General features: G+C 47.1%; 1 protein-coding gene across 1 annotated transcript in view; it reads left to right on the plus strand.

Moving 5' to 3' along the window:
* ISM1 (isthmin 1) overlaps window positions 1-9,723 on the plus strand; it is a 35,838-nt gene extending 26,115 nt beyond the window's left edge. The window contains exons 3-6 of the mRNA XM_056856793.1: window positions 2,210-2,480; window positions 3,498-3,641; window positions 6,115-6,204; window positions 9,204-9,723. Coding sequence (XP_056712771.1) covers window positions 2,210-2,480; window positions 3,498-3,641; window positions 6,115-6,204; window positions 9,204-9,721 — 1,023 coding nt within the window. The 3' untranslated portion in view covers window positions 9,722-9,723. The remainder of the gene's footprint in view (window positions 1-2,209; window positions 2,481-3,497; window positions 3,642-6,114; window positions 6,205-9,203) is intronic.
* The last annotated feature ends 5,210 nt before the right edge of the window (window positions 9,724-14,933 follow it).

Raw genomic sequence — 14,933 nt, forward strand, 5'->3', positions numbered from 1 at the left:
CTCCCCCTTCATCGGTTTTCTGAGCACTTTCTTTTGAAAAAATAATCTCTTAAGTAGCAGAATTATACATCAAAGGCATGCTGGAAAGTCCCGGAATACATGTGGATTATCTTTGTGCTGTTTCTACAAATCATTTGGATGTCCTGTTAGATCTCCAGCAGTAACTCTGAACCCTCTTGGGTCCAAATTAGGCAAAAACCATGGCTGTTCCAGCCCCAGACACTTCAGCTGACAATGTGCCAAAAAATGAGGTTGGCGTTTAAAACTGCAAAAACCCTCCTAGATCCCTGGCCAATCTTGCCTGGAGGAAAATTGGGGTCAAGAAGCAACTTGACCCAGGGATCCTGGAAGTTTTTTGCCTTCCTCTGGGCATGGAGTAGGGGTCACTGGGGTTGTGGGAGGGGGAGGTAGTTGTGAATTTCCTGCATTGTGCAGAGGGTTGGACTAGGTGACCCTGGCGGTCCCTTCCAGCTCTATGCAGTCTGTTCTGGGGGGGAAATTGAACTCTATGTCTGTGATGATATTGGTGATGTCTGTTCTGGGGTGGGGAGAACAATGCCCAGAAAAATCACTTTCCAAACATACTATTTTAGATTCATCTGATGGCTAGGGTCGCCAACCTCCAGGTACTAGCTGGAGATCTCCCACTAGTACAACTGATCTCCAGATGGTAGAGATCAGTTCACCTGGAGAAAATAGCCACTTTGGCAATTGGACTCTATGGCATTGAAGTCCCTCCCCTCTCCAAACCCCACCCTCCTCAGGCTCCGCCCTAATGTGTGTATCTATGTATGTATGTGTGTGTGTGTGTGTGTGTATATATATATATATATATATATATATATATATATATATATATATATATATATATATATATATATATATATACAGAATATAGTGTTTTTTGCAGCAGAAGCTCGTCCCATAGAGGCAAAAAGGCCACATCTACCAAAATATCTTCTACACAGTTATTAAACGTAATATGGGCAGGGGCTGTGGCTTAGTGGCAGAGCATCTGCTTGGCATGGAGAAGGTCCCAGGTTCAGTCCCCACCATCTCCAGTTAAAAGGACTAGGCAAGTAGGTGATGGGAAACACCTTCTGCCTGAGACCCTGGAGAGCCACTGCCGGTCTGAGTAGACAGTACTGATCTTGATGGACCCAGGATCTGATTCAGTAGAAGGCAGCTTCATGTGTTCCATATTTATTTATTAAAACATTTCTACCCTTTCCTTGTGGTTCAAGGCGGCTTACAGTAGTAGTTTAAAAAACAACATAAAAACAAAGAAACCCTCTTCTCCTTTGCATCTGATAGGATCTCCCTTTTCTCCTCCTCTGCCCTGACAAACCCCTAAAATAGGGGTGGTACCACCGGGGGGACCCAGCTTAGGTTGGCAAGCATTGGACTTCCTGTGAATCTTGGCCTGCTAGTTGAAGACCAATGCCACGCAGAGTACAAAAGCAGTCCTTGATTAGAATCATAAAATCATAGAGTTGGAAGGAAACACCAGGGTCAATTAGTCCAGCCCCCTGCACAAAGCAGGAAATTAACAACTACCTCCCCCCACACACACCCAGTGACCCCCACTCCATGCCCAGAAGATGGCCAAGATGCCCTCCCTCTCATCATCTGCCTAAGCTCATAGAATCAGCATTGCTGACAGATGGCCATCGAGCCTCCAAGGAAGCCTGTTCCACTGAGGAACCGCTCTAACCGTTAGAAAGTGCTTCCTAATGTCTAGATGGAAACTCTTTTGATCCATATCAGCCTGTTTGTTCTGGTCCGACCTTCTGGGGCAACAGAAAACAACTCTGCACCATCCTCTATATGACAGCCCTTCAAGTACTTGAAGATGGCTATCATATCACCCCTCAGTCATCTCCTCTCCAGGCTAAATATACCCAGCTCCTTCAGCCTTTCCTCATAGGACTTGGTCTCCAGATCCCTCACCATCTTTGTTGCCCTCCTCTGGACACGTTCCAGCTTGTCTACATCCTTCTTAAATTGCATTGTTCAAAACTAAACGCAATACTCTAGGTGAGGATTTGAGATATATCATTCATTTGTGGCTTTTCCACATTGCTTCCACATCCCTTTGGCCGTTTCCAGACAACATCAGCCCTTCCTTTCTTTTTTTAAAAATAAAACATTCCATGATATATCTTCAGCATCCTGAATGCTTACCAGCTAGCTTTCTCTATTTCTTCAGGTGACTATAGAAGTCGTTGATGGGCCCGACTCTGAATCGGAGAAGGATCTCCGAAAGGAAAGCAGTAAACCCAGCTGGCCTGTTCCCTCGCCGGACTGGAGGAACTGGTGGCAGAGATCAGCACCCACGGTCACCCGCATGAGTAGCGGTGACCAGGATTACAAGTACGACAGCACGACTGAGGACAGCAACTTCTTAAATCCTCTTGGTGGGTGGGACAGGCACGCACCCAGTCACCGGACATTTGAGTCAAAGGAACAACCAGAGTACGGTGAGTAAGCATGCCAGATCTCTTGTGGGCATCTGGAGACAAGGAATGAGAATGGTCCAAATTGATGCTGAAGGAGAGGAATGGGGAAGGGACGGGAGGGTAGAAGTCAGATGAGGAGGGGACTATGGGTTGGATCCAACCAGTTTTTCTGCTGGTGAAAAAAACAGGAGGGGGGGCCCTGATTATCACCAAAGAAGGCTTTACTGGGGATCATGGGAGGGGGCATGGCTCAGTGGTAGAGCATCTGCTTGGTGTGTAGAAAGTCCCAGGTTCAATCCTCGGCATCTCCAGTTAAAAGGGCCAGGCAGTAGGGGATGTGTAAGACCTCTGCCTGAGACCCTGGAGAGCAGCTGCCAGTCTGAGTAGACAATACTTAACTTGATGGACCAAGGGTCTGATTCAGTAGAAGGCAACTTCATGTGTCTTCATGTGTCATATATGGGACCAGCATTATCAGAAATCATGTGGGACGGGGGATGCAGGAACAAGGAGGAATAAGTAATATTGAGTGGAAAAGCTGGCTGGATCCAACTTAGTGCTATGAACACATTCATGACAGTTGATATTTCATTTTCCTTTGGGAAGGCAAGTAATAATTTTATCAATGCCTAACATCACCAGCAAGGTGTAGTGGTTAAGAGCGGTGGTTTGGAGAGGTGGAGTCTGATCTGGAGAACCGGGTTTGATTCCCCGCTCCTCCACATGAGCGGTGGAGGCTAATCTGGTGACCCAGGTTGGTTTCCCTTCTCCTCCACATGAAGCCAGCTGGGTGACCTTGGGCTAGTCACAGCTGTCTCAGCCTCACCTGCCTCATAGGGTGTGTGTTGTGAGGAGGGGAAGGGAAGGAGATTGTAAGCCTGTTTGAATCTGCCTTAAGTGGTAGAGAAAGTCAGCATAGAAAAACCAACCCTTCTTCTTCTTCTAACCAACCCAGGGATAGCAGAATTAATTCTACTCTTTGCCCGGCCACCTTTATAGACAAACCTCCCCCCCCCCGCCTTTGTGTTGTGCCTGCAGATTATATAGACGGGGAGGGAGACTGGAGCTCGTGGTCCCTTTGCAGCGTCACCTGCGGCAGCGGCAACCAGAAGCGCACTAGGTCCTGTGGCTATGCATGCACAGCGACTGAATCGCGGACGTGCGACCGGCCCAACTGTCCTGGTAAGGCCCGGCTGAATTAGCGTGGTGTAGTGGTTAAGAGCGGTGGTTTGGAGTGGTGGACTCTGATCTGGAGAACCGGGTTTGATTCCCCACTACTCCGCATGAGCGGCGGAGGCTAATCTGGTGAACTGGATTTGTTTCCCCACTCCTTCACACAAAGCCAGCTGGGTGGTCTTGGGCTAGTCACAGCTCTGTTAGAGCTCTCTCTGCCTCACCTACCTCAGGGTGTCTCTTGTGGGGGAGGGGAAGGGAAGGTGATTGTAAGCCAGTTTGATTCTAAGCGGGAGAGAAAATTGGCATATAAAAACCAACTACTACTCCTCTTCCTCTTCTTCTTCTTCTTCTTCCAACCCCAAAGGGTTTTCAAGGCAAGAGACGTTGGGAGGTGGCTTGCCATTGCCTGCCTCTGCAAGGGTGGAGAGAGTTTGGCGGGGAACCATGACTTGCCCAAGGTCGCCCAGCAGGCTTCATCTGGAGGAGTGGGGAATCGAACCAAGTACTGGTTGGATCCAACCCACAGGGCTGTACAAGGGCATCTACACCAACCTTTTAGCTTTTATTTTTTTCCCCTTTTGATTGCTGTTTGTTTACGAGACCACGGATCCCGGCATGAAAGTGAGCGAAGAACACCTGGCGGTTTGTTCCACCTTTCCCGAAGGCTCTTTCCCATTTTTAGCTCCCGATTCAAGCCTTGAATACATAAAGTTCACAAACTCTGTGCGCCCTCTTAGATCTACCCAACAAGCCCCCCGGACTGTTCCATCCCTGTGGCTCGTAGGCATGCCCTCTGTGAGAAATTGGGCATGCCCTTGCGGTGCCCTGCAATTATGGAACAGCTCACCAGGTGAAGGACCCCTGGCACCCTCTCTGCTGGAGGCCTTATAAGATAATCTTGTTTTGGAAGGCATTTTGCCAAAGTGTTTTTTAGAGACAGAATTTCTTGGCAGGGCAATCTGCTGTTTCATCATTTGTGGCTTTGGAGGAATTGCCTTATCATGGTGGTGTAGTGGTTAAGAGTGGTGAACTCTGATCTGGAGAACCAGGTTTGATTCCCCACTCCTCCACATGAAGCCAGCTGGGTGACCTTGGGATGGTCACAGAGCTCTCCAAGCTCCACCTACCTCACAGGGTGTCTGTTGTGGGGAGGGGAAGGGAAGGGGATTGTAAGCCAGCTTGATTCTCCCTTAAGTGATAGAGAAAGTCGGCATATAAAAACCAACTCTTCTTCTTCTTCTTCTTCCGCCACATGAAGCCAGCTAGGTGAACTTGGGCTAGTCACACTCTCTCAGCCTCACCTACCTCACAAGGTGTCTGTTGTGGGGAGAGGAAGGGCAGGAGATTGTAAGCTAGTTTGATTCTCCTTAGAAGGTAGAGAAAGTTGGCATACAAAGACCAACTCTTCTTCTTCTCCTCCTTCTCCTTGATGGGGTTGGCGGGTTTGAGAATAACAATCCTAAATCAGCACTTTTAAGACTGTGCAGTTTAGCCTGGGCTTAAGTTGGTGGCGTACTAGAAAACCTTTCTCTGCCTAGTGGCTCCAACAAAAAATTTGGGTGTCCACATCTCCTGACTTGGTTGCCACCAGTGAGTGACAACATCGAGATGGGGAGAAGGGTTTGGGTGTGCAGCATGAAAAGAAGGAGAAAACTCAACCCTGAAGACAAACCACATGGCCAAGCAGGCTTAAGTAAGCAAACCTCAAAATACATGCAATTAAAAAAAAAACTTAAAATGAGTTTTAATTATCCATAAATTACAATAAAATAATAACCAGTAAGGAGAGGGAAGGCAGCATGGCTTAGCCTGATCTCGTCAGATCTCAGAAGCTAAGCAGGGTCAGTACTTGGAAGGAAGACCACCAAGGAAGACTCTGCAGAGGCACTGGCAAAAACCACCTCTGCTTCTCACTTGCCTTGAAAGCCCCTTGCTGGCGTCACCTTTAAGTCGGCTGTAACTTGACAGCATATTACACACACACAATAAACAGTAAACCACACATACTACTATACATAAATCTCTTTACCAGTATGGCAAACTAACCCATATAGAACAATCACTAAATAAATGCAAGAATTTAAAGAGCAGCTTGTAATAGTGGAGCCCCGTGGCACAGAGTAGTACCTTGCACAGAGTAGTACGTTGCAGTCAAAGCCGTGCTCCCAACGTGAGTTCGATCCCAATGAAAGTCGGTTTCAGGTAGCTGGCTCCAGGTCGACTCAGCCTTCCATCCTTCCGAGGTCGGTAAAATGAGTACCCGGCTTGCTGGGGGTAAAGTGTAGACGACTGGGGAAGGCAATGGCAAACCACCCTGTAAAACATAGCCTGCCTAGTAAAAATTGTGATGTGACGTCACGCCATGGGTCAGTAAACGTCCTGGTGCTTGCACAGGGGGACTTCCTGTACCTTTTTAGTCCATTTTATTTCTTCCACCTTTGACATTTTCCTTGACAGTTTTTTCGATTGTTTTCTTTAGGGATTGAAGACACCTTCAGAACAGCAGCTACTGAAGTGAGTTTGCTTGCGGGGAGTGAGGAGTTCAACGCCACAAAACTGTTTGAAGTGGGTAAGTAAGCAGCAAATAATGGCCTGGCGGAACTCCCTGAGACAAGAAGATTCCAGTCTTCCTAGTAGCTTCCTCTTTTCTGTGTGTTTAAGTAAAATATAAATAATCAGTGAATTTATAACCCTTCTTTAGCTTACACACTGAATCACGCAGGGGAGAGTGAGGTCAGAAAATGCAAGCTTCTTTCTTTTCTTTCTTTTTCTCTCCTTGGTATTATTAATATTGAATATATTGGATAAGGGGAAATTACAAATATAATAGGGTGACTTATAGATGAATTAGAATGCATGGATGCAAAGGAGATCTTGGATATTTTAGAGAGGTGGGGAAGTCAAATGTTTTTGATTGTATTTTGAAGACACACATCTAATAATTTTATGAATTTTTAATGATTATTTTTATGGATATAGAGGGTGTATGTCTTATTGAAAAATAATAAAAATATATTTAAAAAAATGCAAGCTTAATCACAGCAAAGCCCCGAAGTAGTCGGCGGAGTGGCCACGCGGAAACAGCTATGCATGAATGGCCTTTGTTTCCTAAGGCACTACACCACAGTAAATTTGCTTCAGTATATCTTAAGTATTTTTGTCTTTTTATTGCCAAGTTGCACAACCAGGGAGGGAGCGGTGACCGGAATATATCTTGGCCAGTAGAGCTGATGCTTGTTTCTACGACACTGGACTTCATCCCTTAAAAGTTATATTCGAAGCAGCTTGGATAAATTTGTGAGATAGTCAGCGAAGCAACCTTTGTCTACTATCCTTCCTAGCGGTTGAGTCGAGGAGACATCAGAAGAGCCTCGCTGGCTCTGATAATGGAGCCATCTAATCCAGCATCCCGTTTCTCCCAGCAGCCACCACAAAATGGCCGCTGAGGTGCCCGGGGCCTGTCACAAAATGGCTTCCACGGGGTGCCAGGGCCAATCCCAAAATGTTTACTTAGTAAATATTAATCCCGCCCTTGCTCTAAGGAGCTCAGGGTGACGTGCGTCGGTCTCCCCTCCTCCATTTTAGCTTTGTAACGACCCTGATGGGTAGGTTAGACTGAGAGGATGTGACTGGCCCGAGGCCACCCTGACGGCTTCTGTGGCTGTATAGGGGTTTACACCAGGGTCTCACAGATCCTGATCCGACACATGAAGCTGCCTCATACTGCATCAGACCTTCTGTCTACTCGGACCGGCAGCCTCTCTCCAGGGTCTCAGGCAGAAAGGGGTCTTTCACATCACCTACTGCCTGGTCCTTTTCAGAGGAGATGGTGGGGATTGAACCTGGGACCTTGCGTACGTCAAGCAGATGTTCTTCCACTGAGCCATGGCCCCTCCTGAAAATAAAGAACACACAGAACAAATGTGGTCAAAATATCAATTTTTGCTGCATCAGAGAGTACTTTTGCTTACCGCCTTGGCAGCGACTGATGTCGTGGACGATACAAGATGCATGAATGCACTTGCAGAATATGCAGTGTTGTAATGAAGCCACGTGCTGGTCCTTTCCAGTGGGCAGTTTCACACCATATGTGATGGCTAAGAATGACACCGTCTATTGGTTGATTGCTGTATTGTCTACTCAGACTGGCAGCAGCTCTCTTGGGCCTCAGGCTGAGGTCATTCATGTCACTTACTACCTGATCCTTTTAACTGGAGGTTCCAGGGACTGAACCTGGGACCTTAAGAACATAAGAGAGGCCCTGCTGGATCAGACCCAGGCCCATCAAGTCCAGCAGTCTGTTCACACAGTGGCCAACCAGGTGCCTCCGGGAAGCCCACAAAGAAGATGTCTGCAGCAGCATTATCCTTCCTGTGTTCCAAAGCGTGGTGTAGTGGTTAAGAGCGGTGGTTTGGAGAGGTGGACTCTGATCTGGAGAACCGGGTTCGATTCCCCACTCGTCCACATGAGCGGCGGAGGCTAATCTGGTGAAATGGATTTATTTCCCCACTCCTACACACGAAGCCAACTGGGTGACCTTGGGCAAGTTACAGCTCTGTTAGAGCTCTCTCAGCCCCACCTACCTCACAGAGTGTCTGTTGTGGGGAGGGGAAGGGAAAGGTGACTGTAAGCCGGTTTGAGTTTCCCTTAAGTGGTAGAGAAAGTTGGCATATAAAAACCAGCTCTTCTTCTTCTTAGCTGGAGGTTCCAGGGACTGAACCTGGGACCTTAAGAACATAAGAAAGGCCCTGCTGGATCAGACCCAGGCCCATCAAGTCCAGCAGTCTGTTCATACAGGGCCCAACCAGGTGCCTCTAGGAAGCTACTAACAAGACGAGTGCAGCAGCACCATCCTGCCTGTGTTCCACAGAACATAATATAATATGCATGATCCTCTGGTCCTGGAGAGAACACATATGCATCATGACTAGCATTCATTTTGACTAGTAGCCATGGATAGCCGTCTCCTCCATGATCATGTCCACTCCCCTCTTAAAGCCTTCCAAGTTGGCAGCCATCACCACATCCTGGGGCAGGGTCTTCCACAATTTAACTACGCATTGTGTGAAGACCTTCTGCATGCCACACAGACCATAGAATCATAGAGTTGGAAGGGACCACCAGGGTCATCTAGTCCAAACCCCTGCACAATGCAGGAAATTCACAACTACCACCCCCACACACACACCCCCAGTGACCCCTACTCCATGCCCAGAAGATGACCAAGATGCCCTCCCTCTCATGATCTGCCTAAGGTCATAGAATTAGCATTGCTGACAGATGGCCACCTAACCTCTGCTTGAAAACCTCGAGGGAAGGAGAGCTTACCACCTCCTGAGGAAGCCTGTTCCACTGAGGAACCGCTCTAACTGTTAGAAAATTCTTCTTAATGTTTAGATGGAAACTCTTTTGATTTAATTTCATCCTGTTGGTTCTAGTCCAACCTTCTGGGGCAACAGAAAACAACTTTCCACTGAGCCACACACCCCACACACTTTAACCACTACTCCCGGCTGTCTGTTTTTGAATGCCACCAAATGAGACTTCTCGTGTCCCTCTCCTCCCCAGACACAGATAGCTGCGAGCGCTGGATGAGCTGCAAAAGCGAATTCTTGAAAAAGTACCTGCACAAAGTGGTCAACGACCTCCCAGCCTGCCCTTGCGCCTACCCCACCGAGGTAGCCTACAGCACCGCCGAGATCTACGACCGGGTCAAGCGGAAGAACTTCCGCTGGAAAGACGCCAGCGGGCCGAAGGAGAAACTGGAGATCTACAAGCCCACGGCACGCTACTGCATCCGCTCCCTGCTCTCCCTGGAGAGCACCACACTGGCGGCGCAACACTGCTGCTATGATGACACCATGCAGCTGATCACCCGGGGGAAAGGGGCCGGGACCCCCAACCTGATCAGCATCGAGTTCTCTGCGGAGCTGCACTACAAGGTCGACGTGCTGCCCTGGATCGTTTGCAAAGGGGACTGGAGCAGATACAACGAAGCCCGGCCTCCGAACAACGGGCAGAAATGTACAGAGAACCCTTCGGAGGAGGACTATTACAAACAATTTCAGGAAGCGAGGGAATATTGAAAAGACCAGGCCTCCCCCCCCCCATTTCAAAAACCGCAGAGCCTCACGGAGACACAGGAGGGGCGTGATGTAAAATCGGATAAGCTCTTGGCCGATGGAATAAGCCTGTTTTTTCTAGTAATTGTATATAGTTGTATAGGGTACACATTTTTTTCCTAAGGGTGTGTTATTTATATATATATGCGCATACAAACTTCATATGGGGCTCTTTCCAAACAGACATTCACTTAGGAAACGTGCGTCCTCCCTCAGAGGAACCAGTTCAGTTCAAAAATCATGCTTGGTTGAGGGCTGGATTATGATCTCTTGTCTGTATGTGAGGCACAAGACCTGGATCCTTCTGGTTTCCCTAGAAAAAGCTAAAGAACCGGCTCTCAAGAGTCAGATTCTCAAATGCAATTCCCCCCTCCCACACACACATCCCTTTTCATTTAAAATCAGGGCTTCAGCTAGTAGAAAGACCTTCCAGATTGGACCATATCACACATGAAGCAGCCTTATACTGAATCAGACTATCCGTCCAAGGTCAGTATTGTCTACTCAGACCGGCAGCGGCTCTCCAGGGTCTCAAGCAGAGGTCTTTCACATCACATCCTACTTGATCTTTTTAATTGATGGTGCCGGGGATTGAACCTGGGACCTTCTGCATGCCAAGCAGAGGCTCTACCAATGAGCCACAGCTCATCCCTGTAATACCCCCGCCACCACCACCATGAACACACATCAAGTTGCCTGGTCCTTTTTAACTGGAGATGCTGGGGATTGAACCTGGGACCTTCTGCATACCAAGCAGATGCTGTACAAACTGAGCCGCCATGGTCCCTTGATTTATTGGCTATTACAGTCAGTCACAAAGAAGATGAAATATAAAGCATAAACATCATTAAAATAACGAAACCTAAAAAGTACTTATCATGTTAAAACATTTCACCCTTCAGATTCAGCTTTCACTTGTATTTTCTTGGCCTGGTGATTGTAACTGGAGATGTCGGGGATTGAACCTGGACCTTCTGCCTGCCAAGCAGATGCTCTACCACTGAGCCATGGCCTCTAATTTAGGGTTATATTTGACAGAACAGTCTCCTAGGGTGTCTACTGATCGTACAAGCTGATTGTACAGACAGTAATTGTTAGAATCACAGAGTTGAAAGGGGTCCACCAGGGTCATCTAGTCCAACTCCCTGCTCAATGCAGGAAATTCACAACTACCTCCACACCCCCAGTGACCCCTACTCCATGCCCAGAAGATGGCCAAAAAAAAATCCTCCAGGATCCTTGGTCAATCTGGCCTGGAGGAAAATTGCTTCCTGACCCCAAAGTGGGTCAGAGGGAATTCTGCTTTTGTAAGAGATGGACTCCCGTTGGGGTCAAAAGCCATGGCTTGAAATTGATTTCCACGAGTAAATCCAGTGATCTCTGAAACGTTACTTCCTCATTCAAATGCCCTTTTTCTACCAAAGCTCGTATGCGCGTCTAAGATACTTGTACAAAATCAAAGAGGCAGAACGTTAAAAAAAGCGAGGTTCTAAATGTAAATTATTTAATACAAATGCAGCTGTTATTCCTTATAATTTCTTTAGAGATATATCTATATATATATATATATTAATGAAAATATTTAGACATATTTAAAAGAGAATGATTTTTAAGAGGGGGAAGGGCAGTAATTATTTGAGCAGAAAAAGAAGCTGGTAAATATAGCGGACCAACCAAAACAAGGCTTTTTTCATTCCCTTTCAGCGTCGTATTTGCTTTGCATTTTTCCCAGCTGCCGAGAAATCTGAGTAGCTCTAAGGCTGGCGTCCCCAACATGGTGCCCATTGGCACCTTGGCACCTGCTGACACCTTTGTCTGGTGCCTGCCAAGAGTTATTAGAAATTGGGCAGGGCCAGGTGGGGCTCTTGCTCACCAGGGCTTGCTCATATTTTAAAAAAACATTGCTTTGGAAGCAGCTGCCACCACAACATCTGGATGGTCGCTGCCTGGCTGAAGGGAAGCTGCAGTTATACCAGAAAATATTAATATGTTCATTTTAAAAGGCAGCCTATTAAACAGAGCTTCTGTCTGAAACAATGAAGTGTTATGCATAACCTCATTCCCTGACATTTTGCGGTTGGCTCCGCCTCCTGCAGCAGCCATTTTGAGGTTGGCTCCGCCTCCTGTGGCAGCCATTTTGAGGTTGTGCCCACCATCCTGTGTCAGAATTCCAAAGGTGCCCGCAGGCTCAAAATGGTCGTAGACCCCTGCTCTAAGGAGATGGTCAAATTAGGGTCTCTTTTTTTATGCCACTCTCCAAAGATTAAACCTGGGAAGCCCTTGGTAGGATGTTTTTAAATGTATTCTAAGGGCCTGTTCGCATGATGGGGTGGATCATAACCCATGTTCACATGATGGGGTGGATCATAACCCATGTTCACATGATGGGGGGGATCATAACCCATGTTCACATGATGGGGTGGATCATAACCCATGTTCACATGATGGGGTGGATCATAACCCATGCTTCCACCACTCCACTGAGCAAAGTTTGGAGCCTTCCTCCTGCTTAAGTAGCTCTTGAAGAGCCACTGAAGTTGAAGACAGACTCCTTAGGCTGGAGGAAGGCTGCTGGGACATTTTTAAGTATATACTCAAAAACATTTTTAGGCACATGTCTAAGAATGTAAATGTACTTATGATGAATAACATGGACTATTCAGCTACCCTTGCCCAGGAACCGGCTGACAGACCTTGGTGGAACTCTGCACAATAATGGTATGAAATGGCCCACATTGATCCGTGATTTAGAACCGATTTACTCACTGTGCACGGAACAAAATCATGGGCAATATACTCAGGATCAGCAATGATTGGAAACAGAGCAGTTACATCAGCAGGAATGAGATCCATTTCAGTTATTGCTGGAGATGAATTCACCTACAGCGACCTACAGAACCACCCTAAGCAGAGGTACACCTTTCTAAGCCCACTGAAGGAGATGGTTTTAAGAAGGATACAACTCTGCTCAGAACTGCCCTGTGATTTTTATTGTCTGGCTTAGATTTATCAAGTAATAATCTCAGTTATTGGGTGTTTGCCTTGACCTGGATGGCCCAGGCTAGCCTGATCTCAACAGATCTCAGAAGCTAAGTAGGGTCAGCCCTGGTTAGTACTTGGATGGGAGGCCACCAAGGGAGTGCAGGATTGTTGTGCAGAGGCAGGCAATGGCAAACCACCTCTGTTCGTCTCTTGCCTTGAAAACCCCATGAGGGGTCGTCATAAGTCATCTGCAACTTGAGGGCATTTTCCACCTCCACCGCCACCATCGGATGTTGGAGCTTACCTTCCACTTTCGGGCCTGCATGAGACGGCCTTCTCTTGGTGGCAGCATTGAATTCTCCATGGCGGTTGCTTGGGTTCAAGGATAGGTGCGTGGTCTTTGTACTACAGAACAAGGGCAAAATGTAACAAGAGGCTCTGAGTACTTAAGCTCATTTTTTAAAAGCCCGGTTAAGTGCTTTGAACTCTGTGGCCATTTATGCAGGGGTATTTACTTTGCAGTCCCTGCTCAACTGCTTCGAGGCTTCCTTTGCATTATTCATGATTTTACCGACCTTCAGACGTGACTTCGCTCTGGTCTCATTCTTCCCCCGCAGTTCTAGGATCCTGTTTTAGGATGAATTTAAATACTGCTTCAAGGCAAGAACAACGGTTTTGGCCAGGGAGAGCAGGATAATAAGTGGAAATAATAAACGCAAATTCCCCCTATTTCCATGCATAGTTCTTCACTTCGGGTTTCTCTCCCCATGCCCATTTTGGCTTCTCCCTGCCAGGTGTCTGTCTCTCCCACCCAACCCCTTCCCTCAAAGCAAAGCACAAGAGAGGGAGTTAAACCATCATGAAATGTGCAGGAAGACACTGAAGAAGGCTGCAAAGGTTGAAGGCAGCTCCCAGCAGGGAGCTGTTGAAGAAAGGTGGGGAGGAATACCCAGCAAAAGCACATGCAGTCCCCTTAAGAGCTGACCCGCCCCCTCCAAGTAAAATGCGACAAGGCTGCGTTTTCAGGGGGGAGGGACTCAGAAGCTCCGTGATTCACTGGGGATACTCCTGGAATTGGGGGGGGGGGAATCCCTCATGCATATGATAGAATCATACAATCATAGAGTTGGAAGGGAACACCAGGGTCATCTAGTCCAACCCCCTGCACAATGCAGGAAATTAACAACTACCTACACACACACACACACACACACAGTGACCCCTACTCCATGCCCAGAAGATGCCAAGGTGCCCTCCCTCTTGTGATCTGCCTAAGGTCATAGAATCAGCATTGCTGACAGATGGCCATCTAACCGCTTCTTAAAAACCTCCAGGGGAAAAGAGCTCACCACCTCCCGAGGAAGCCTGTTCCACCAAGGAAACGCTCTGTTAGAAGATTCTTCCTAATGTCTAGACGGAAACACTTGATTTAATTTCAACCCGTTGGTTCTGGTCTGACCTTCTGGGGCAACAGAAAACAACTCGGCACCCTCCTGTATATGACAGCCCTTCAAGTACTTGAAGATGGTTATCATGTCCCCTCTCAGTCTTCTCATCAGGCTAAATATGATGTTTGAGAATTCAGAGCAGAAAACTGTGCAGTAAACCAAATACAAATTTCCCCTGCATAAATGACCGGTGTAGTCTTGAGGCTCATGTCTGTTGGATGAAGAAGGGGGCTGGAAACAGTACCAAATACACACCAGTGCCATAGACTTCAACCCTAGGAAAGAATTTACAGCAGGCTCCGTAAGCTGCTTGTATTGCAGGTATCAGCTCTTACCCTGGAAGAACAGCTGTAAAGAGATCTATTTTTTAAAATGCTCCCGTTACTTATTCTGCTTCCCACCTAGCCAGCGCACTGAATAAATGCACAGTCTGACTCTAAATAATACCTATTTCTTTTAAACGTTTCTCTGAACAAGTGAAGGGAAAGGCAGAGGGAGTTATGCATTCTTTAACTGAACCACGTTTGGTTTCTGTGGTGTATTTATTAAAAATTGATAACGTGAATCTGGAAAGTTTCAATGGTATGCAAGGGGAGAGATCGTCTTCAGTAAAGGTGCAAGCATGTTCCATAGAGAAGGAACAAAGAAGTCCCAGCGCGGATTTATAAATAAAGTTAGGACAAAACATCTGTCCAGATGCATTCTCATTAGGTGGATGAAATGAAACACGGAAGAATTGGTTTTTA

The sequence above is a fragment of the Euleptes europaea genome, chromosome 10, assembly GCF_029931775.1.
Source record: "Euleptes europaea isolate rEulEur1 chromosome 10, rEulEur1.hap1, whole genome shotgun sequence".
Lineage (NCBI taxonomy): Eukaryota > Metazoa > Chordata > Lepidosauria > Squamata > Sphaerodactylidae > Euleptes > Euleptes europaea.